The following is a 21,659-nucleotide window of genomic DNA, read 5'->3' as shown; positions in this document are numbered from 1 at the left end:
TTTAGGGAAAGAAAATTGTCGTTTGAGTGCTCAATAAATCAGACTTGTCTGCACATATTTAAAATAAATGACTTGGGTTCATTTTCCAAAGACATCTGTCTAGTGCCATTTTAGACAAGCTACATGGTCTCCGATGGCTTCTTTAGAAGGTCACAGCTCTTCAAAATCTCCACTGTCACTGCCTGCTGTGCAGGTTCCTCTGATGGCACTGGGTGCTATATTTAGTCCGTTGAGTCTCAACTAATAATTACAAAAAAAAAAAAAAAAAAGGCCTGTAAGCAATCCTAAAGTTACAAAATGTTTGTAGGAATAAATGTCTCAGTTCCCCTGGGGCAATGAGCCCACAGCTGTCTGTGCTCTGCCACATCTGTCTCTGAAGGAAGTCACTGAGTCAAAATGGCCAAGTCTAGAGAAAGACGACAAGAAACTGAGATACTGTGTTATTTATGGCTGAGAGGAGTTTATGATTCAGGCAGCTCATCCTCAACTCATGTTGATCTACTTTTCCTAGCACTTATGAAAATATTCTGTAGCCAGTTTTATGCTGTGAGGAGATGTTGAATGGCTTAAAATACATTCTGATCTGCCAGAAACAAATGTTCAGGATGGTCCCACCACAAAACTTCACTCCAAGTCTACACATGCTACATACATTGCAGAACTACTTTAGAAATAGTTTGCTAAATGTGGCAAATGCAAGTGCTATAGATTTTAAATGGAAATGCTCAGTAACATCTGTTGCTGATGGGTTTAGTGAATGTTCTTGAAGGTGGATATCTGGAAAGGATACAGTCTGATGCAAAGAAGCCAAGACACATACACTTCTATTCTTCTTCCAACCATCACATAGTCTTTATTAAGCAGAATATTAAATTAAATCTGAACAGCATATATCTCCTAAAATTCAATTTTTCTGAGCATACGTCAGATAAAGTCCATTCCATCTTCTGTCTGACTTTTAGCTGCTTGCTAATGCAGTATCTATTGCGAACTGCGTATGGTAGGAAAAAAAAAAAAGAGGGGATACTTGTCTGGATTCAGAGTAAGGCATCCAAAATAAATTGAGGAAAATGACCTTAATTCAGCAAAGTGCTTCAGCTTTAAGCATGCAAATAGCCAATGAATCACATGCTTAAAGTAAGACTCATGTATCTGCTTCTTGCTAAATTAGGCATAAATTACATCTACATATCAAATGGCAGCAAAAGCCCAGTAAAAAGACAAAACAAAAAACACAAAGAAAAGATAACCATGAAAGCTTTGGTTCAGAAGCAATGCTTTCTCAGATGTAATACAGTCCACATAAGGTCTGTTTTGTTTATACTCAGTCACTTTATTATTTATTGCTCAGTATCAAAAGGAATCAAACTGACATTGATTAAAGGCCATTGTGAGTTGTAGGTAATATTCATATAGTTCTTTGAATAGTACAATGCACATTGTAGGGATAAATTGAAATCATAGAAGACTGAAATAGAAGGGAATCACAGTATGATGCAATCATGTAAACAATAGCACACATGTATAGATTAATACAGATTTCCTTTGTCCACTTGACAGGCCTGATCAAAAGTAGCAAATATTTTAATTCTAACAAACACTTGAGTATTTCCTTTGAACAGGTGAATATATAAAAAAAAAATCTTATAAAGCAGAGTGGATTAATATGTCTCTACTCTTTTTCCTCTTGATCTTTAAGGCTTATCAGAATCCTCTGTCCTCCCACTAAATTTTAGTTACTTATGAAAATGAGCTGAGCAAATATTCGTTGTTTGAACTGTAACACCCCCCACCCCCCCCACCCCCCTTTATAAATTGCTGATATTCCCACAGAAGATATGACATCAGATACATTTGATCAGCCAGGAGAACGTTAATAATTGGTATAGATTAGTTATGTTACGAGGGACCACGTTTCAGCAGTTGACACCCCTGCAACTCCCCCCTCTGCAATTAAGTGATACGTAAGAGCTGCAAAATGTGTCTTTGAGAGGTTGAAGATTGATCTGCTCTGTGAACTTCTGCTCATGTGCAGGGTTGCACTGGATTTCATAAGGCTTTGAGTAAGATCAGTTATTCAAAAAGGGCAACCCAACTATTGACACCTGGGCTGTGCAACACAGATTCAAACTGCCTCATATACAGACGCAGGACCGGTACCTTGTTTTTACAGACAGCGTCAACTTTGCAAAAGCCTATGCTAACCTGGCAGCATATGAATTTCTTCTTGAAGTACCAGGATTTAGGACATCAATTTGGGGTTAGTCGCAGTAAAGACTGGCATTCAGTCTCAAGCTGGTCAAATAAGGCATGGACTCAGCAGGGAGCTTTGGGAAAGGACTTAAATCTCTACATCATAGCTAAGCTGTTTAAGTGCATTTTATGCAATTACATCCAATTAAATATTTGGAAATTTGGTTCCCTGTCTTTGAACATCTTAAGGCCCCTGCTCTACAACAGTTTTGGCACTGGCTGAGTCCCACAGACTGCTCTCCAGGTGCCAAAAGGTTCATATGTGTTTGAAGATGGAGGCTTACATGGACAAAACAGAGGTATCTGCACAGTCTCACTAGGGTGGAGAAGATTTACATGGTGCTTACAGTGGTTTATGCCAAGGAGGAATTCATGTCAGTGTAGTTACTGCTGAATCTGCAAAACTTCTATTTAGCAAATGAAGAAGACACCTTTGGTGTGTGAACACAATGCTAAGACACTCAGTGCCTTTCTGTCACGAGTTCTGGATTTTGATAATTACAGACTTCACTTCTATGTGCAGTCTGTTCTTTCCTAGCATTTTAAGTCTTCTGGGGGTTAGTTAACTGTTTTATTTTTTATAAATAGGATCAATATATAAAATCTTTTAAGTGCAATAAACACAGAAAAATATAAAACGTTTCAAGCCTGTGGCTCTCTCCCAGCATTTTGCCCATTTTCTGTATCACCAGACGAAGGTGCAGGAAACACAGAGGGACGCTTCCAAGCAGGCTTGTGAATTGGAGGACTGGCTATTTTTGTGAGCTATGAGAGTAGCCATCACACCCAACATCCGCTGAGAGCTTTTGTTCGTATACAGAGAAAACAAAGGACACACAAGTTCGCTACTCTTTCATATGGGAAGTTTGCACAGAAAGAGAAAGCTGCCAACTTCCGGGGCACAGTGCATTTCTCAAACTGACATTCACATGGTGTCTCCAAACTGATTTGTTGTGAGACTAAACACCAGGATTAAACGCTTAAACTGATCGGTTGATACCGGGGACAAAACTGTAGAACCACAGTCACACTTTACTACAAGCATCAGACTGTAGTATGAGGACAGTTTGAATGGTATTTTCCCCCCTCCCCCCTAAATACACACTTCAGACAAGAAAGCAGTCCAACAGTTTTCTAAGACACAAGAACGGGACATGAGTTTAGTCCTTCAGAACAAGCTGTCCATCTCCATCAGGGTTGTAGCAGCCATCTTGCACCAGAAATCAGCCCAGATATTTTTTTTTTTCTTACCTTTTTCCTGTTAGTATCCAAGGACCTCTCATTTCCCTAGAGGTTTCTGACTATATTTTCTTTCAAACATTCCACTTTTCTTATTTCTTAGTGTTGCTGTGGCAGTCTAAATGTCTTTTTCTTCTTGTAGTTGCAGTTCTCACTATTTCCCTGAACATCTGCAAGACAGCCCATCTGGGTTGACACAGTGTGAGATGAGGCAGACAGGCATTGCCAACAAAGGGCTCCTACTGCAGCAAGTGGGCTGTTGAAATCAGATGTTTTCTAAGACGTCTATGGGGACAAAGCCTTTCTTCTTCCCACTGAATACTTTGATAAAGCCATCATGTTCCTTTTCAGAAGTCACACAAATCTGAATGCAAAGAAGGTACAAAAATAATAAACTCTTTGCCATGATCAAAGCGAAAAATTAGTCCAGGCTATTTATCAGGTGGGTTAAACATCCTGCTAGTTACTTTTATAAGTAAGACAATCCTTTTTAGACTCTCACTGCTTTGGTAAGAAACTAAAATTAATGATTAGAGAGTTACCTTTCCCTTGCCTCCCTGAAGTGCCACATATACATGAGGGACATTAAAATCGTTAAGAACTTTGTGGTGGATCAAAGATTTTAAAACTTGAATTATGACTTCAGCCTACTGTAATGTTTGTGATTTAGTTGTCTGTGTATGAGGCATGGGTATTTCAGATCATGAGCTAGCTGGCTCCCTCAACAGTTGGGATTACAACAGAAAAGTAATCATGATGCCAAAGTGGATCACTTGTAGCAGCTGATCTGAATGCAAGCGTATTCTCTTTTGCATGTTTAAGGAGCCCAGGTACTTCTCAGATGAACAGTAGGTTACGTTATTTATTCAGCCCTTGCATCTACAGGTGCCTGTTTTGGATACCAAAGTATGTGATCTGGATACAGCTTCGCAAATATATTTGCATAGCACCTACCAAATGGAGATAGTTGTGGTGAAACCGTATGGTCTTTACAACAGCACATATACTACGTCATGGTAAAGGTTTGCATCCTCTGAAGACCTTTGTGATCTCAGGTATTTCCGCTTTAGAGCCTTTCTGAGACACTTCTGGTAATAGCCAAGCCGTCTGAAAACCTAGTGGCACAGGTACTTTACACGGGGAACTTGAGCACAAAGACACACAAAATAAGGAATTGTCTTCAAACATCTGTGTCAAAGAACCATATATTTCCTACTCATCAAATCAGGCTAAAAAATAGCCAGAAAACTGATGGCCCTATTGAGACCAGCTCACTGATTTCTCATGATGTCAGTACCAGGTCTTTAATGCCCTCTGTCTGGACTAACACTCACCAAGGCTCTCTCTGGTAAGTATTTACAGTGTTTACTTACAATACTTAAATACAATAAATGGACAAAAATGGCTGTTAAGTGTTCTGAATGGCTACATCCGTATCAGCATAACTCTTACGGATTGTATGGTGACACCTAAATACCACATCTGAATTCTGGGCCAGCTTGTTCTTCTGTTATATACAGGAAATTTACTAGTGACCACTGATGCTGCCAGAGGGAAATGAAAGGTCCTAAGAAGGAGGTGAAGCTGCTTCATATTTGTCATCTCTTCTATTTTGAAATGGTCAAGCGCGTCTCTGTAACTGTAAACAAAGATTTGGAAACCAAATGGTCTCATTAATTTTCTTAAACTACCTACTTCACACTAACCACATGGGATCCCTGGGACAGAATGACTGAGTGTATCAACAAAAAAAAAAAAAAAAAAAAAAAAAAAAAAAAAAAGTATTGTTTGGGCTAAATCACGTAGAAAGCATGGGAGAAGTATGGAATTGATGCTGTTTAGTTCAGGTTCTGTTGCAAAACAACCAAGCTAATTTCTGTCATGAATCCCTAGCACAGCAGCTGTTCCCTCTGTAGTCACATCACTGTTCGAAGCAGAGAGGTATAAAGCACATGTACAGAAAAGTGTTTCTGACTAGATGTTGGACTTGTCTCTCAGAAAGACTAAGAAAACTTCAACAACAAGAGAAAAGGCCTGCAAAGGAGCACAAGACTAGGATGGCTGAGCATGGCAGAGTATCCAAGAATAGGAAAGAGCATCTTGATTGAAAGATGCCTCTTGGTTGATCCCTGCTGCTGTGTGGGAAAAGAAGCCTTTGCAGCTTCTCCATAACTAGACCCGGCTCATTAAAAGGAATGCCTGACTCCACCACGGTGCTTTCCTCCTCACTAAAGGTATCTGCAAGACCGCTAACTTTTTACATGGGTCAAAGAATGCCCCAAATAGTCAGAATTCTAGAAGGGCCCTCCAGCAGGTCTGCACTGCTCGCTAGCCATGCTGCATTTCTTGCTTAATCTCTGGCACTGTGCAGAAAATATTACAAGAACAGAGTGCTTTTCCCTGATGTCTTGTACTGTCAGCAGAATGATTTGTGGACAAAAGAAAAATAGTGAGCTTTCTGAACACAGGTCTTCTTTATCTTCGGAGTGAAAAAGGAAGACAGATTCGGTCTTTTTTTAGAGGTTTTTTTTTTTTTGGTTCTGCTGCTGTTTTGAGTATTCCTTCATATCAGTGGGAGTGCTCTGTTACAGCAATAATTTTAGATTTTCTGGACACGAGGAGTACAAGGCCTTTCTGTAAGAATGTCTCTCATTCTACGTGCTAATACATTGATCTCAATTCTTCCAAATTCCATTTCTCTCACACTAATATACTAAGTCTTGCATGTGCTGGCCCTCAGATGGCAGAGAAAAAAACTCTCCTTCCCACGGAAGGAGAAGTGTTGAGGGCGGAGCAAGCTTGGCCACAATATGACACACTTTCCTAATCCTGTGTGACTAAGGAAGTCTCCTCAGGCTGTGGCAGCTACTGGAGTTTTGCAAAGCCCTGGAGCTGCTCCAAACTCTGCAGTTTCAGAAAAGAGGAAACACAACATCATCTTTGGCCACTTTTGTCCTCATCCCCTTTTGTGAGTGCTCCCATGGACGTCACACACAAGTTTTAGCCTTGGCTTTTGTCTCTTGGCTACATTAGGTGGGTGTAAATCAGGAGTAACCCCAGATAAGTGTATGGTAGTATCCAGAGTTGTGGACTCCACCTGATGAATCAACTGTTACTGAGGACTAGCCCTGGTGACAGACAGCAAACATAATGGTTGTGAAGGCACAAGGTGCCATCTCTATCAGGTGATCACAGTTTTCTGTATCAAATTTGAAACTGCTTAAAATGGCAGCTACTCAGGCTGGCATTTTTTCGGGGAAAGGCTGCTGGCCTGACAAAGTAAGTGAGCTATTGAGCCACTGAGCAGCCACTCTCCAGTGAATTTGGTAGCAACACAAACTGAGACAAACTTGCTTGTTTTTTTTCCCTGCCCACTGGCTCAAGAGGTTAGTAGTAGAGTAACGCACAGGGTAAGAAACAGCATCTCAGGCTATTTCTCAGTCACCAAATGATCTTCATAGCTAGCTGAAAGTGGGATGTAATATTATAAAGTCACTTCTCCATTCTTTCATCTCATTTTGTTTTAAAAAAATCCCCAAACACTTAAACAACTGTTTGGACTATGGCTGTTGTCTAAACTTGTCAACATCTGCCCTGAGGATTTTTTATTCACCAGTCAGCCCCTAGCAGATGAGGGAGATGAGCAATTAGGAAATGATTCTTTAAGCTGCATGGTCATTAATACTGTCCCATCCTTCTAAGTCCTAAGTCCTTTAAATTTGGGCTCAAGTGGCAGGAGTAATTGTCCAGGAGTAATAGTGAACTTGCCCTGATTTTCTACAGCTGTTTCTTACTTATCTTCTCTCTCCCATATATTTAACCCGTCTGTCCACCACAGACTGGTTCTGATGAAGTAGGAGTTTGGTTATGAGGACAGTACAGTTTCATGAGCTGTACTGGAGCCTGTAGACAATGCTAAGTCAAGAGATCTCAAAGCTCAGGTTTTCTTTTTGTCTGTAAGAATGACAGCACAGGGACACTGTGAGATTCTACATTTGCTGCTGCCTATATGAGCTTTGTGGAAGGAAATGATAAGTCGTTCAGTTTTCATACCCCTTCAGCCATTGCACAAATGATGATGATGACAGGTTTTATATCTGCTCTGTCATTAGCTTTTGGATTGAGAACATTATCTTGTTTTACCTATGGCACTTATTTAGGGTTTGAAAGATGATCTGGACTAATCTGGATGCATAATGGGCCGTGCCCATGTTTCGGACTTTTGCAAAACTTGGGTGCCACTCAGTATCTCTGAATGAACGGGGACACCCATCCTTGTTCAGCAAAACTGATGTCAGTGAAAATCAGAGTTAGCTGGAAAAAGACCCTTTTCCCCTTAAGCCTCGTTGTGAAGTGCAGCCGTTATAGCTGGGCAACACATAAAAAACTGCAACATCACTTTCTGTGCTGGATTTGTGTTTTAAATGATTCAGTCCAAATGCATAAGTCACTGTGATGCAACAGATTTTCAAAGGCAGCTGAGTCATGCTCTTAGAAGTTCATCCCAGGATGAAAAATGTGGGGCCATACAGTAATTCCTAGGCAGTGAGGTGAAAAGCCAGGTAGCAACAAAGCATCCAGTCTAATCAGAAGAAGATCCAAGACAGGTGGATCCCCTGGGGCTGGTGACCTGGGCTGCAATTCTGCCTTGTTGAGCCTAGACTTGTGGATATGTTTAAGCCCAGGCTCTCCTGAAGTTGCTGGATCATATCTGCACATAGCTGCTAATGTACATGGGCCTAAGTGCCACTCTGTTTGAAATTCGTGTGATTAGGTGTTGGGGCAGGAGGGAATTTTTTCCCGAGCTGTGGTGCCAAGAGGACAGCAAGGCTGACAGCTCAGGCTTGGAGGCTGTGGCCATCACAACAGTGGTGACCTGTCTGCAGTCACTGCAGAAGCTGGCTGAGAGATGCTTTTGGTAAAAGGGCTAGTTTACATCAGTGACATTTATAAAACACATCCATCACAAAATGGATCTGTTGCACTGATCTTTATGTAAACTCACAGTCCAGATCTGGATGAGGCTGAGAGTTTCTGATTGACAGTCTTATTACAAATGTCATGGCTTGGGGTAATTTTTATTGCACAAGATCAGTTATGCAATTTAAAATCAATTGTGTTATTTAATCACATAAAGCCCAACTCTAAAGTGGTTTGTGCTAGTGTGACTGTAGATCTCAGAGAGGCATCCAGTGAAGGGCGTGAGTAGTTTGTTTTTTTTTTTTAAAAAAGGTAATTTCCTTTATTTAAGTAGGATGTTACCAGAGGAATAAAAACAGATATTCAAACAATAGATTATTATGACTTCTTTAAAAATAAGGATAAGCAAAAATGTTAGAGGCATTTTAAAATATGCTTTTCCAAACGTTGATGATATATTAGATATGGTGACCTTTTCTTTTGTGAAAAGAGGTCAAATCAGAGCCTTTAGTGACACAAAGAAGCATTTGTATAATGTGTCGTACTGAATTCTGGTATGCTAGAGCAGAGTTACAAGCTGGAGAAAACTTTATATAACCGAGTGATGGTACAGTCAATCAGAGTTGAAAATTATGTAGCCAGTATTGTGTGTGAGACAGCCTAAAAGAGTGGAAAGCCACAGAAATTGGCTGGGTTTGGCTTCCCTGTTAATAATCTTGCTTTATTGATGTCAGGGGCTATGTCTGCTTCCTTCCCACAGGTTCCTGTTAGAGCCCTGTGGTGCCCAGTCATCTACTGAAATGGTTTAGGGACCCACAGATCTGTTAGTGAATGCTAAACTGCAAGATGCTGAAGCAGTACACTCTTCCTCCCCCAGGGCTGGGTTTCATATTTCGTAATGAAATTTTCAAGGGATCCTTTGTGAAGACTAGCTCGTGCATATTGCTCAAGATGGATAATCAAATTGTATTGTTTTTCCCTCAGTCCTCTCCTTGAGTACTGGCTTTGCCAGAAAGGTTTGCTTGAAGCTGAAGCTCAAAATATTATTCCCAGGACATGAAACTGCCAAGCAATTCCAGAGAAAGCCCCACCCACTGTGCTTCAGACTTCAAAAATGTCTCTGCTTGGCTAATCATGTGGCTTTTCTGATGAGAATGTATGGTCTTTTGCCTCACAAGAATAGGCTTTACCTGGGAACATTCATATAAGGCACAAAGGGGATAGAGACTTGCAGTATAAACCATGGATGTTATCAAGCAATATAATGCAAATTCACATTATTGTCACCGGGTAAGTTTTTCTGTTGACGCATCATCCTTGCCTGTGTTGTCAGAATGTCTCTGGACTCATTAGATCCTGCAGAATCTGACCCAGTGAATTAACAGTATAAAATTGAGACAATTTGCCATACTATCATCACAAGAATTTGTTAAACCAGTTAATGAGTTTTTCTAGATAAAATTAGACTTGACAGGAATTGGTAGCAATGAATAATCTTCCCTTCTTGCTAATCTGGAACAAGCCAGTGCTATGCACATAGTACATATATCATACTCACAGGACTCTGGACACCGTGACAACTAAAATGGCTGGTTACATCTCACAGAAATACCCAAAGAGAACAACAACAACAAAAAATTCTGCCATGCTTTTCCCAGAAATGTAATTTTGAATACTTTTTTCTTTTTATGCCTTCCCTGTTATACCCCTCTCTCTGCTTCATATGGAAAACAATGGGGAAATAGAAGGCAGAAAATAAGATAACTGGCTGAAGAAAGAAGGAAGGAAATTTGACTTTGGAAATATAAAGTAAGTTTTTAAAGTAAAAAATTCCCAATAACAATTAAAATGTTTTTCAACAGTGAAGGCAAAGTTGTTCTGTTAAAAAAAAATAAAATAAATAAATTGTGCCATTCAGGCAGTGATCTCCATGGTGGGCACACGTCCCACAGGTCAGGTTCAGGGCCTCCTGTCCCCATGCTGTCTCTACACATTGGCCCTGTGCACGCTGCCAGCTCTCACTGGGGGCTATTATGGGTGGCTCAAACCCTGTATGGAGGCACAGCAGGAAGAAGATGAGTGTCTATAGCCTTGCTGTGACTCTCACCTGGAAATTACTCAAAATGGCCTTGAAGCTACTTGAGAGTTCCCTTTTTGCATAATTTGTGCAAGGGTAGAGTGGGATTTGTTGGCTCCACTCCTTTTCTCTCATGTCTGCATTCATGTGTTTGTTCAGTCTGAACTCTGCCCCCTGTTTTATACCAACTATTTATTTCTTTCTTCCTCTGAAGCATCTCCCACGTGGAGTGAGGACCTGACAACATCTGCATTCATGCTCAGCATTTCAGTGGATTTGAGATAGAGCTGAATAAGTTTGCTAAAAAAGAGAAAGTAGGCAGACAGGATGGATTTATCCCTTTCTTTACCTCCTGCCCTACCAGAGATGATGACATGCCCCTGACTGCGAGCTCCCTTGCGAGTCTATTATGAAATAGAGACAATAGGAAGTCCTTGTGTTTAGATGAAGCTGCCAGACATGCCCACTTGGAAACTGTGGTTTGTTGAGAAGAAAGACAAGAAACTGGCCCTTACTGTTTGCAGCAGCAGCCACACTAACAGAGAGGATCTGGTATGCCCACAGACAACAAGGGACTCAGACCTTGGCCATTCTTTCTTGGTGGCACACTATATTCCCACACTATCATTGCCCCAAGCTTTGCCCTTGTGTATTGCTTATTCTAGAGCACAAAGGGTGCAAAGTCTCTCATTCTGCTTTGGTAATATTTTTTCCTCCATGTGCACATATATAAACAATCAAAAGAAATGCTGGGTAAAACAAAATTAAATCCTTTATCTCTTTCTAGCAACTTCAGGGCTTCCCAGTGTATTATGTACCCAAGGACAGTTAAAATATATTCTGATCACTGTATTGCTGTACCTTCCTTAAAAAGCTGTGTATACCCAAGGATGGCTAGCATCTGTGTGTTTTGCTATGCCACAAGACAGCAGCAGCAATGGTATAAGTTACTTTTATTCACCAGTGAAGTGTTACAGAAGTTCTGCATGGAAAGATCTATGGCCCTGAAGTCCCCTCTGATGATGATTTCTGCTCTACTTTGTTAAAATCAGTGGCTGTCCAGGCACTGTAAGGCAATCAGTTCCTGGTGATATGACATCAATGGCCAAAGGAAAAGAAATGCCTAATGAGCTGGAAGAATATTGGGCTTCACAAGAGGCAGCGAAAAAAATCTAACTTTCTATTTCATCCAGGTGTCAGAGAACTGAAGCTGTGCAACACCCATCATTCTATTAACATGAGCTTATACCACAGACCTGACTGTCCCTTAAGGCAGCTTTTGAGCCATAGTCTTCTCTCACTTTACCACAGCAAGAATTTATAGCAACATCACAAGACTTGACACTTAGATGTATTAAACATCTGGTAAACATTGTGTAAAAATCATGTTTAAAATCAGATCAAAGACAAATCTTTTGCCTAGTGAACCCACCTGAAGGACACCAAGTAGAAAGAACTGATGAAAGTAAACCAGGGAGAGTGGACCCTGTGAGTCCTCACTGTACCTGGTGTACTTTAGCTCGCAGCAGCTCTTGTTTAGAATAAAATATAGCCTGTGAAGAGGGTAAGTGGTGACACAAGTAATAAATGATTAAAGATACCTTGGTGACACAAGTAATAAATGATTAAAGATACCTTGCAGCTGGTGAACTAGAGTTAAATTTAAGATTTACAGGTTTGTTTGGTATTGTCTTAACTCTGTTCCTGCTGAAGCCAAAACAATAAGTTATGTTTAGACCTTTAGGTAAGTTAAGGTCTGGGGAGGAAACCCCTGTCTTTTATTAATTAGTTCTAATAGTGAGGAGAAAACCAGATCATTTTTCAGCCACACAATATCTAACTCCAAGACTGTGTGTTCTTCAAGCTGTCCTTCTGAAGTCAGTAGGAGAGTTCATAATATATAAAGTATATTTATGAACATCTGTGAGACTGAAAATTTAGGCTACATTAGGCAAGGATTATGTGTTTGTAGAAGGCCAACACTGGTCTTAACTGGCTACTAGACACTATTACCATGCAAATAATAATTCTTGTAGTAAAATTGCAGTGAAGAGCATCTGCCTGTGCTCATCTTGCACCACTTTCCCTCCAGTCATTGGTCAAACTGCTGGATGCTCAAATCCGGTGGGGATCCTGCACAGGGGAACTTACCTGGTTCTCTTTCAGAGTTATCTGTCCCTGTTCCTTGCAGCCAATGAATGTCCTGATACACCTGTAAATCCTCTCATCGTGTTGCACTCTTTGAACAAAGTTAGCAGGAAAAAATCCAGTTCTGTCATCAATTTTCCCCTGTGGAGAAAACATATTGATAGAAGAAGATTGTTAACACTACTATTTTTAATACAAGTTCAGCATTGAAAAGAACATATTCTTCCCTTTGGAAAGAAACCAGATATAAAATAATTAGCACGTACCTTCCACCAGTCTTCATTGGAGTCTTCCAGAAGAGTGATCATATCCCCTGGCCTGTAATTAGAAGAGGAATAGTAATTAAGATGACTTTTAATTGTAATGCTGCATCAGCTTCCACAACTACTTTCTAATAGGAAGGTGGTCTGTTCTTGGTTATTTTATATGAACATTTGCTGAAGGTAAACTCAATGAGGCAGCAAGGGTTTCTTCAGTCATACAGAGAGTCTCTGTATATTGGGGCTAGATCTTTATTTTGAGACAACATCTGTGAACTGGAATTTTTGCTTCCTGTTTGATAAGAAACTGTTTAAAATACAGTCCCTAGTTGTTACAGACATTATCGCGTTACTTTAAGACATTTCACATTGTTGGGACACAGCACTTTATCATCTGTGTTTTCAAGCTGTGATTGCAGAAGGAAGGCAGCAGGAAAATAGTTCTATTTAACTGACAAAGGCAATTAGTCAGCAGGGATATAATTCTGCCCAAGAATGTCTTTTTGATTTGAATGGGACATATTTACCTTTATAATGTGTGGTGCAGGGATGTAATTGCTAAGTATCAGCATCCAGCTGACTAGTTCCAAAGCAGAGCTAGGAGAATAATTTGGCTGGAAATGCTAATAGCAAAAATGTGCTGAGCTGATTTTGTGCAGGTAGTTGAACAGTTATGTGACCTCCTTCCCCCCACTGGTGGCACTTCATCAATGTTATTATGTAATTATAATAGCGCTGCATTGTAGAAAGTAAGTGGCAGCCCATTTGCAAATGGATTAACCTCAGAAAGCTCTGTCTGCTTGATAACAGGCATTTCTTTGATCTTAATAAAATTAATGTTTGACCCCTAATTATTCAGCTTTCCTTACATTCCCTCTTAGGCTTACTGTATTGTTGAGGTATCAGCACAAGAGCTTGCAAACACATCTGGATAATAGGTCCAATTTAACCAACTCTTTCAGAGCATGCATAGAAGATGTGGACCTGTCCAGGGTGCAGCTGGAGGTGGGGGCAGTGGTGGGACTCTTTGGTCCACTTCCCAAGTGGTTATCGTTGCTGCTGACAACTGGAGAAACAGACATCTTGTCTTATAACCCTGTGCAATCTGAATCAGTGTTTTCCAGCTTTCACAGAAAGATGCTATCAATAGCAACAGGGTAGGATTTTCCTCAAGCCCTCTTGAGGAAGCTCTTCCAGTGTGTTTGGAATAATTAAGTGTTGCTAGGTGAGAAAGGAAGCTAGAGAAAAAGGACAACTTGGTATCCCAGTGGTAACAGATTTTTTCCATGGGAAAGGACATCTGATTCCCGTTAATATTTAATATAAAACACTTTACGAGGTTTTGAGGGAGCCCATCTTGCCACCTCAAAGCGAATAGGCTGTAACACCCTTGAAACTCTTACACTGCAAGGAAGAACATTTTCAACAAGAAGGATTTAGAGATACCCATGCGCCAAATACCCTTCAGCATGGTTATTACAAAACTAACCTACAAAGTATAAATTTATTTGGCTGTCAGAGAAAGATGGCAACTGAACCTAAAGTCCCTTCATGTCAGTGGTCTGAGCACTGAGATTCTTAGATGCAAGACCTGCAGATTTTGCTTTCTAATGTTTTTTAACATGGGGCTAACATGATGTCTCTAATCTGTAAAAAGGATTCAGAATATAAATCCCATCTGGGCCTATGTTACTCTTGCTGCCTAGATTTAGGCTGCTAATCCCTAAAAGGCAGCAGCCTGCTTGCTGTTCACTACTGGTTGAACTCACTCTTGGGTCTCATCTTTTTTCTTCTGTAAATAAAAACCCTGGTTAAGTTGTCTGCTCTACATCAGAGCTCTAGATTTCGGTATGTGGTAAGACAGGCACTCATCAGCCCTGAAGTTTACTAGCTTTTTGGCATCCCTTATGAAACAGTGTTAACCCATGTATTACCAAATTTCTGGCCATGGGACAAACAATGTTGCTGTAACCGAGTAACACTACTCTAAAGCCTGGCTGGTGTCTCTGGAAAAAAACATGTTAGTTGTGACAGGTCTAGGTTGCAGACCACAGGTTTCTTTTCTCCCTAATATGAGGAACAGGAGAATTTTGGAGAATGATGTGTTTTCTGGATTGTTATGTATTGATGAGGATCATAACCTAGTGCAGTCTTGTCTGAGCAGTGTTCCTCTTCATGGAACAAGCACGCAGGCTGGAATACACCCCTAAAGAAGCAGGATGCAAAGTGGAATCCCTCAGCCCCTCAGAATAGTTGGCAAGTTGCACTAAACATCACCTTACCCTGATGCTAGCAAAGCAGAATGATAGGGAATTTCTGCCTTACATCCCATCCATTTGTTCCAGAGAAATGAGAAGGCACAGCTGGGAACAGGAAAAAGGTTTTTGGTGAAGGAAATGCTGATGAGAGGGGCATTTCCCTAGCAACTCCCTAAATTCAGTGGCATGTGCATGATTATTTTGATGTAGGGAATGCCTTGAAGAGTGCAGACACATTTCACAAGAGCAAGACCATGCAAAATGCAAGTAGCACGAGTCAAACTAATTGCACTAAAAGAAAGATGGCCTTTCCCTTCAGTGTGCTTGGATTAGACCTTGTACAATGAATGCAGAACTGAGGAAGGAAGTGTTAAAAATTATAATTAACAAGGTTACTTTGCAAAGCTCAGAATGCATCTTTCTCATGTAAAAACACTGCCATCCAGCAGCTTGACATCATTCTCTTTTCTCAGACATAACCTGAATGTGAGGAAAAATCAAACAGGACTGGCAAAATGTTCAGCATTAGCATAAGAGGTGCTGAGGAATTCCTAGTTGAAAGCTTCTGGATGAAAAAACAAAGCACCTGAAAACTGAATATTTTCTAGCTGAAAGACATCTTGTTCCTAAAGTGACATAAGTGTTTTTGAAAATTATCTATTGTGTCCTTGCCAAAAAAACTGGTCACCAGCTTTTTTATCTATGAGAATATCTTTGTATCTACGAGTGTCTACCTCTATAAAATATGTTTAGTATAAATGTCAGAATGAACTCTCTCTCCCCCCAAGTCATATTCAGCCATATGACCCTCATTTTGCAAGGGTCAAATCAACTAACAAACATTTTGGGTCTTTACCTCATCTCCAAGTCTTCATTTTCTTGTGGTACAAATTTGTACAAGGCAACATAGGTGTTCATTTGTAACGTGCTTTTATAAAATGGTCCCTTTAAGAAAAAAGAGAAAGAGAAAATTTAAATATCTGTCCTGTACAGGAATTTGCTACACTTTTTTAGAGACTGAGGAACTAGGGCCTGATCTTCCAAGAAATGAACCAGAATCATCTCATTGCTTTCACACCTTGGAGGACTATAGCCACTAAGGCAGAAACTACTTCATTGAGATATCAGATTCTTTGAACTCCAAGATCAAATTCCAGGCTTCCATAGAACAGAATCAGAAATCTGCACAAGTTGGTCTTTTGGGTGAGATCTCAAAAAAGGATTCTGCCTTTTGCTCACTGTTAATTATGACTCTTACAAGCCCAGTAGAGTATTACTGGCATTATGTAAGGTGTCTATTATACAGTCCTCATTATGGATAGAGCTAGAGTTGTACAATGCACAGGTCCAGAAAACAGGGTGGGAAAATCACTTTCTGAAACAGAAAGCTGCTTGTGCTGGACTTCCCACAAAGAAGACTGGCTACTCTCCGCACTTTCTCCACTGGTAATCCGAAGGAAAAAAAACACATAAACCAAACCCTAAATAAGTTTCCAAATCAAATCTGTGATTTTTATGTTCCTGCAGTTCTATCGTAATGACACCGCCTACACACTGGGTCTTTCGTTTTCACAAAATCCATTTGTAATAAAGGACCATAACAGGTAAACCAAAGAGCCATCCAGTCCTGTATATTGTTTCCAACTGCAGCCAGTGGCCCCAAAATGGTATAAAAACATGACAGTCAGATATCAATGCTTCTCCAGAACAGCAGGTCCCCAGCAGATCTACTCAAGGTCCTCACCAATCCATAAAACAAGACTGTTAACTGACTTCCCATTCACACTGCATTCTCACAAAACTTATGCCCATACCGAGGAATGTATACTTTTTGGTTCTTCTCCAAAGTGTTCTGTGCCATTTTCGGAGTATGTAAACACTGAAATAAAGCAAATACATGACATTTTAGGAGTAGTTTAAGACTCTTTGCCTCATCAGGATCACCTTTATTTTCTTAATCTCTTCCTTTTCCCCCTTACTTTCTTTCATCACTTGTGCTCTCCTCTGAACCCCTCTATACCCCCAACAAAACCATGTATATCACTGGCACATGGCACAAAACAATCTGTCCTGAAAAATTTACAACTGTAACAAATAATCCGTTTTGATTAGATGAATATATACAAATACAGCAGTGGGAATAGAACCTAAGTCTCCTAATTACATTACTATTTAAAGTCCAGCAGCCTGAGTGCTGTATTTTCATGTTTAGGGCAAGCAGTATTTCTGTTTAAAAGCACCTGCAAAACCTGATGACCATATATGAGAAATATTGTGAGAAGTCTGTATGCAAACCCTCTTCTTTCCTCTCTATCTCTAAATGTTTGATAGCCGCCTTTGAACTCTCTCTCCTGTAGTCCCTGCCTGAGGGGGCAATGGTTACGATGCCTCGCTCTCTGACTTTGTAGGAGCTACCTGAATTACTTTCAAATCGGGATGGGTTATCTGAGACACAGGTCTGTATGTGCAAAAATTTGCTTCTAAGTTACTAACCAGAAACTCACACTAAACCAATGGGCACAGCACCTAACGTACCAGGTAGCTAATCACTTATCCTCTATTATCATTTCTTCATGAGCTGACTGACCACACTGGCTTTATTACATTGACTAAATTCTCCCTTCACATTTTAATAATCGCCTGGTATTCCTTGCTTCTGGATAAAGTCTGAGTATGATTTTAATAGTTGGGATCTTTGAGCAGCGAAAGCCATCAGCCTCTTCTCCCACCATTTACCTCTGCAGGTGTTTAGAACAGAAGCTGGATTTTGTAGTCTCTAACAATTTGGAAATCTCCAAAATGGTAATAAGTAGCAGATTGATTGAGTGTGTTTTCTTTTTGTTTCTCTGTGATAGTTACATGTGTTCAGGGGAAAGAAGGTGCCAGGGAACACCAAACTGCTGAATTTCTTTCCCCCTCTGCTCTTTCAGTTGCTCACCCTTTCTTCCATTAATACATATTTCTGTGGCTATTCTACACTGTAAATTACAACCAAGCAAAGAATCTTTGTAGAAGTTTTACGAGTGAAATAAGGTTCCTTGATAGTAGATAGTTGTGCTTAGACATTAAGAAAATGTAGTGTTCTCATAACAGTGAAAAGAGAGCTAAAATGGCAGCCACAGCATGCATGAGAAAGATTTTGTACAAAGTGGCGTGCATCCACAAGCACATACAAGGATATGTTCTCTAATAAAATGTAAGAAAACATTCACAGAATCACAGAACCATCGAGCTTGGAAAAGACCTTGAAGATCACCCAGTCCAACATTAACCTCACACTGACAGTTCCCAACTACACCATATCCTTAAGTGCTGGGTCAACCTGACTCTTAAACCCCTCCAGGGATGGGGACTCCACCACCTCCCTCAAGGCCTAACAACCCGTTCTGTAAAGAAATACTTCCTAATATCTAGACCAAACCTTCCCTGGTGCAACTTGAGGCCATTCCCTCTTGTTCTATCGCTTGTTACTTGATTCAAGAGACTCATCCCCAGGTCTCTGCACCCTCCTTTCAGGTAGCTGTAGAGGGCGATGAGGTCTCCCCTCAGCCTCCTCTTCTCCAGACTAAACACCCCCAGTTCCCTCAGCCGCTCCCCATCAGACCTGTGCTCCAGACCCTGCCCCAGCTCCGTTGCCCTTCTCTGGACACGCTCGAGTCATTCAATGTCCTTTTTGTAGTGAGGGGCCCAAAACTGAACACAGGAATCGAGGGGCGGCCTCACCAGTGCCAAGTACAGGGGTAAGATCCCTTCCTTGTCCCTGCTGGCCACGCTATTGCTGACACAAGCCAGGATGCCATTGGCCTTCTTGGCCACCTGGGCACACTGCTGGCTCCTGTTCAGCCGGCTGTCAATCCACACCCCCAGGTCCCTCTCTGACTGGCAGCTCTCCAGCCACTCCTCCCCAAGCCTGTAGCACTGCTGGGGGTTGTTGTGGCCCAAGGGCAGCCCCCGGCATTTGGCCTTATTGAAACTCCAGTTGACCTCAGCCCATGGCTCCAGCCTGTCCAGGTCTCTCTGCAGAGCCTCCCCACCCTCGAGCAGATCAGCACTCCCACCCAACTTGGGGTCATCTGCAAACTGACTGAGGGTGCACTCGATCCCCTCGTCTAGATCATCAATAAAGATGTTAAACAGGAGTGGCCCCAACACCGAGCCCTGGGGGACACCACTCCTGACCGGCCGCCAACTGGATTTAACTCCATTCACCACAACTCTCTGGGCCCGGCCATCCAGACAGTTTTTTACTCAGCAAAGTGTGTGATTGTCCAAACCTCGAGCAGCCAGTTTCACCAGGAGAATGCTGTGGGAAATGGTGTCAAAAGCCTTGCTAAAGTCAAGGTAAACTACATCCACAGCGTTTCCCTCATCCAATAAGCAGGTCGCCCTGTTCTAGAAGCAGATCAGGTTTGTCAGGCAGGACCTGCCTTTCATAAACCCATGCTGACTGGGCCTGAGCATTTGGCTGTCCCGCATGTGTTGTGTGATGGTTCTCAGGATGAGCTGCTCCATCAGCCTCCTGGGCACCGAAGTCAAGCTGACAGGCCTGTAATTTCCCGGATCATCCTTCTGACCCTTCTTATAGATGGCTAATTTTCAATCAATTCGGACCTCCCCAGTCAGCCAGGACTTCTGGTAAATGATGGAAAGCAGGTTGGCGAGCACCCAGACAGCTCCTCCAGCAGCCTCGGGTGTATTCCATCCGGTCCCATAGACCTGTGTGTGTCTGTGTGATGCAGCAGGTCACTGACTGTCTCCTCCTGGATTGTGGAGGGGTCGTTCTCCCAGTCTCTGTTTTCTGGCTGTGGAGGCTGGATTCCCTCAGTACAACTAGTCTTGCTATCAAACACTGAGACAAAGAAGGTATTAAGCACCTCAGCCTTCTCCTCATCACTTGTTACCACGTTTCCTTCTGCATCTAGCAGGGGAAGGAGGCTCTCTCTGGTCTTTCTTTTGCTGCTCCCATACTTACAGAAACATTTCTTGTCCTTGATTGGTGAAGCCAGATTAATTTCTAGCTGGGCTTTAAACCTCCTGATTTCCACCCTGCACAGCCTCACAGCATCTTTGTTATCATTTTGAGTGGCTAGCGCCGCCTTGCAAAAGCTGTAAACTCTCCTTTGCTCCTTGAGTTAAATATTGAAGTCATAAAGTCCAATGTGTGAATGTGAAGATAGCATGTGAGCTGATGCCTGCAGCATTTAACCTGAAAATGCCCCAAGTTGTGTCCAGGTGGTCTGACTGCAGCTGACCTGGTGGCCTCACTGTGCTTCTCACCAAGTCCTGTTATAGAGGGACTCTGACCCTAAAAACTGTTACGAGTACCAGCTGAAAAACCTTAAAAATAAAATTCATTTCCTGTATCTTCTAGTAGAGGGATATCTGTATATCTGATATCTGCATAAAGAGGTGTAAAATACTGCCAGTAGAATCTGTCAGTGTTTTAAGTCCTGCTCAAATGACTATGTTTAGGTTTTTGTGTCCAGAGGAAAAGGAGTTAGGGAGACAAATAGAAAAACTCTGGTGAATAATGAGTTGGGTAACCAGGAGTATTTTGGACTTGCAGAAAGTCATTCACTAGACAAAGTGGAGTTATCATGTTTGGAGTAATTTCTGTTCAGTGTCAGAAGATAAATCGAAGTTACTAATGTATGGCCTCATGAGCTGTGGAGCTGACCCAGCAGGTGGAGAGGGAGCTGGACTGTGTCCTTGTGTTTGCTGAGAAGTGCTCACCAAACCTGTGTCTCCAGGGAGTACATGCAGAACCTGAGTCAAGACAAAAGTGCTCAAATCCCTGTTGATAACAGGCTCATACATGCCACTTCAAGAACATTTTGGCTTGCGGGACTTTTGTTACAGATGGCAACTCACAGCAGTGAAGGAGTATAACTGGCTTAGAGGAGGGTGAAGGGCTCTAAATTAGATATGCCATTTTGCAGTTGTAAATGTAGAAGCTTTGCTTCATAGTATGTATGCCAGGGCCTGAATGAACGAATTTTCCCTTGAAGTTGTTGTCATAGGAGTGTATAGGAACAATTACGTAGCCACACATGTACTGGGTCCTTTCATTCTTCTGCAGGTTGTGTCTTTTCCCCTGTTTCACTTTAAGCAGAGTCTCAAACATACATTCTCCTAAAATCTTATTTGCAGAGACAGTTTTTTAATGGGGGCAAAAAAAAAAAAACAACTGGAATGGGCCTGATTCATCAAGGTAATAATGTGGAACTGCCTGCTAAAGAGGCAGTGGACAACGGAGGAAAAAGTGGTGAATCACCCTGTAACAACATTTTGAATTTCCTTTGTTACATTTTTAATCTCTGTTTAACTCATGGTCTCTGGATATTCTAGGAGGCACAGGAATCTGAAGGCTATAGAGGTATGTAGTTCACATCTCCACACAACAAAAATCCATCTTTTTTCATATTTGTTTGCCCTAGCAGCAGCAGACAACCCCCCCACCCCCGCAAAAAAAAAAAAAAAAAAAAAAAAAAAAAAAAAAAAAAA

The 21,659-nt window shown here is 41.4% G+C and overlaps 1 protein-coding gene across 2 annotated transcripts in view; it reads right to left on the bottom strand.

The window, feature by feature from the left end:
* Positions 1 to 827: 827 nt before the first annotated feature.
* STAC (SH3 and cysteine rich domain) overlaps positions 828 to 21,659 on the bottom strand; it is a 78,703-nt gene continuing 57,871 nt past the window's right edge. For both annotated transcript variants that reach the window (XM_026843965.1, XM_026843966.1), the window contains exons 7-11: positions 16,970 to 17,034; positions 16,012 to 16,100; positions 12,904 to 12,955; positions 12,641 to 12,778; positions 828 to 3,856 (exon numbers count right to left, since the gene is read on the bottom strand). In XM_026843965.1, coding sequence (XP_026699766.1) covers positions 3,758 to 3,856; positions 12,641 to 12,778; positions 12,904 to 12,955; positions 16,012 to 16,100; positions 16,970 to 17,034 — 443 coding nt within the window. In that variant the 3' untranslated portion in view covers positions 828 to 3,757. The remainder of the gene's footprint in view (positions 3,857 to 12,640; positions 12,779 to 12,903; positions 12,956 to 16,011; positions 16,101 to 16,969; positions 17,035 to 21,659) is intronic.

Source organism: Athene cunicularia (genome assembly GCF_003259725.1).
Source record: "Athene cunicularia isolate RWA chromosome 2 unlocalized genomic scaffold, athCun1 chr2_part2, whole genome shotgun sequence".
NCBI lineage: Eukaryota > Metazoa > Chordata > Aves > Strigiformes > Strigidae > Athene > Athene cunicularia.
This window is presented reverse-complemented; position numbering and strand designations above follow the sequence as displayed.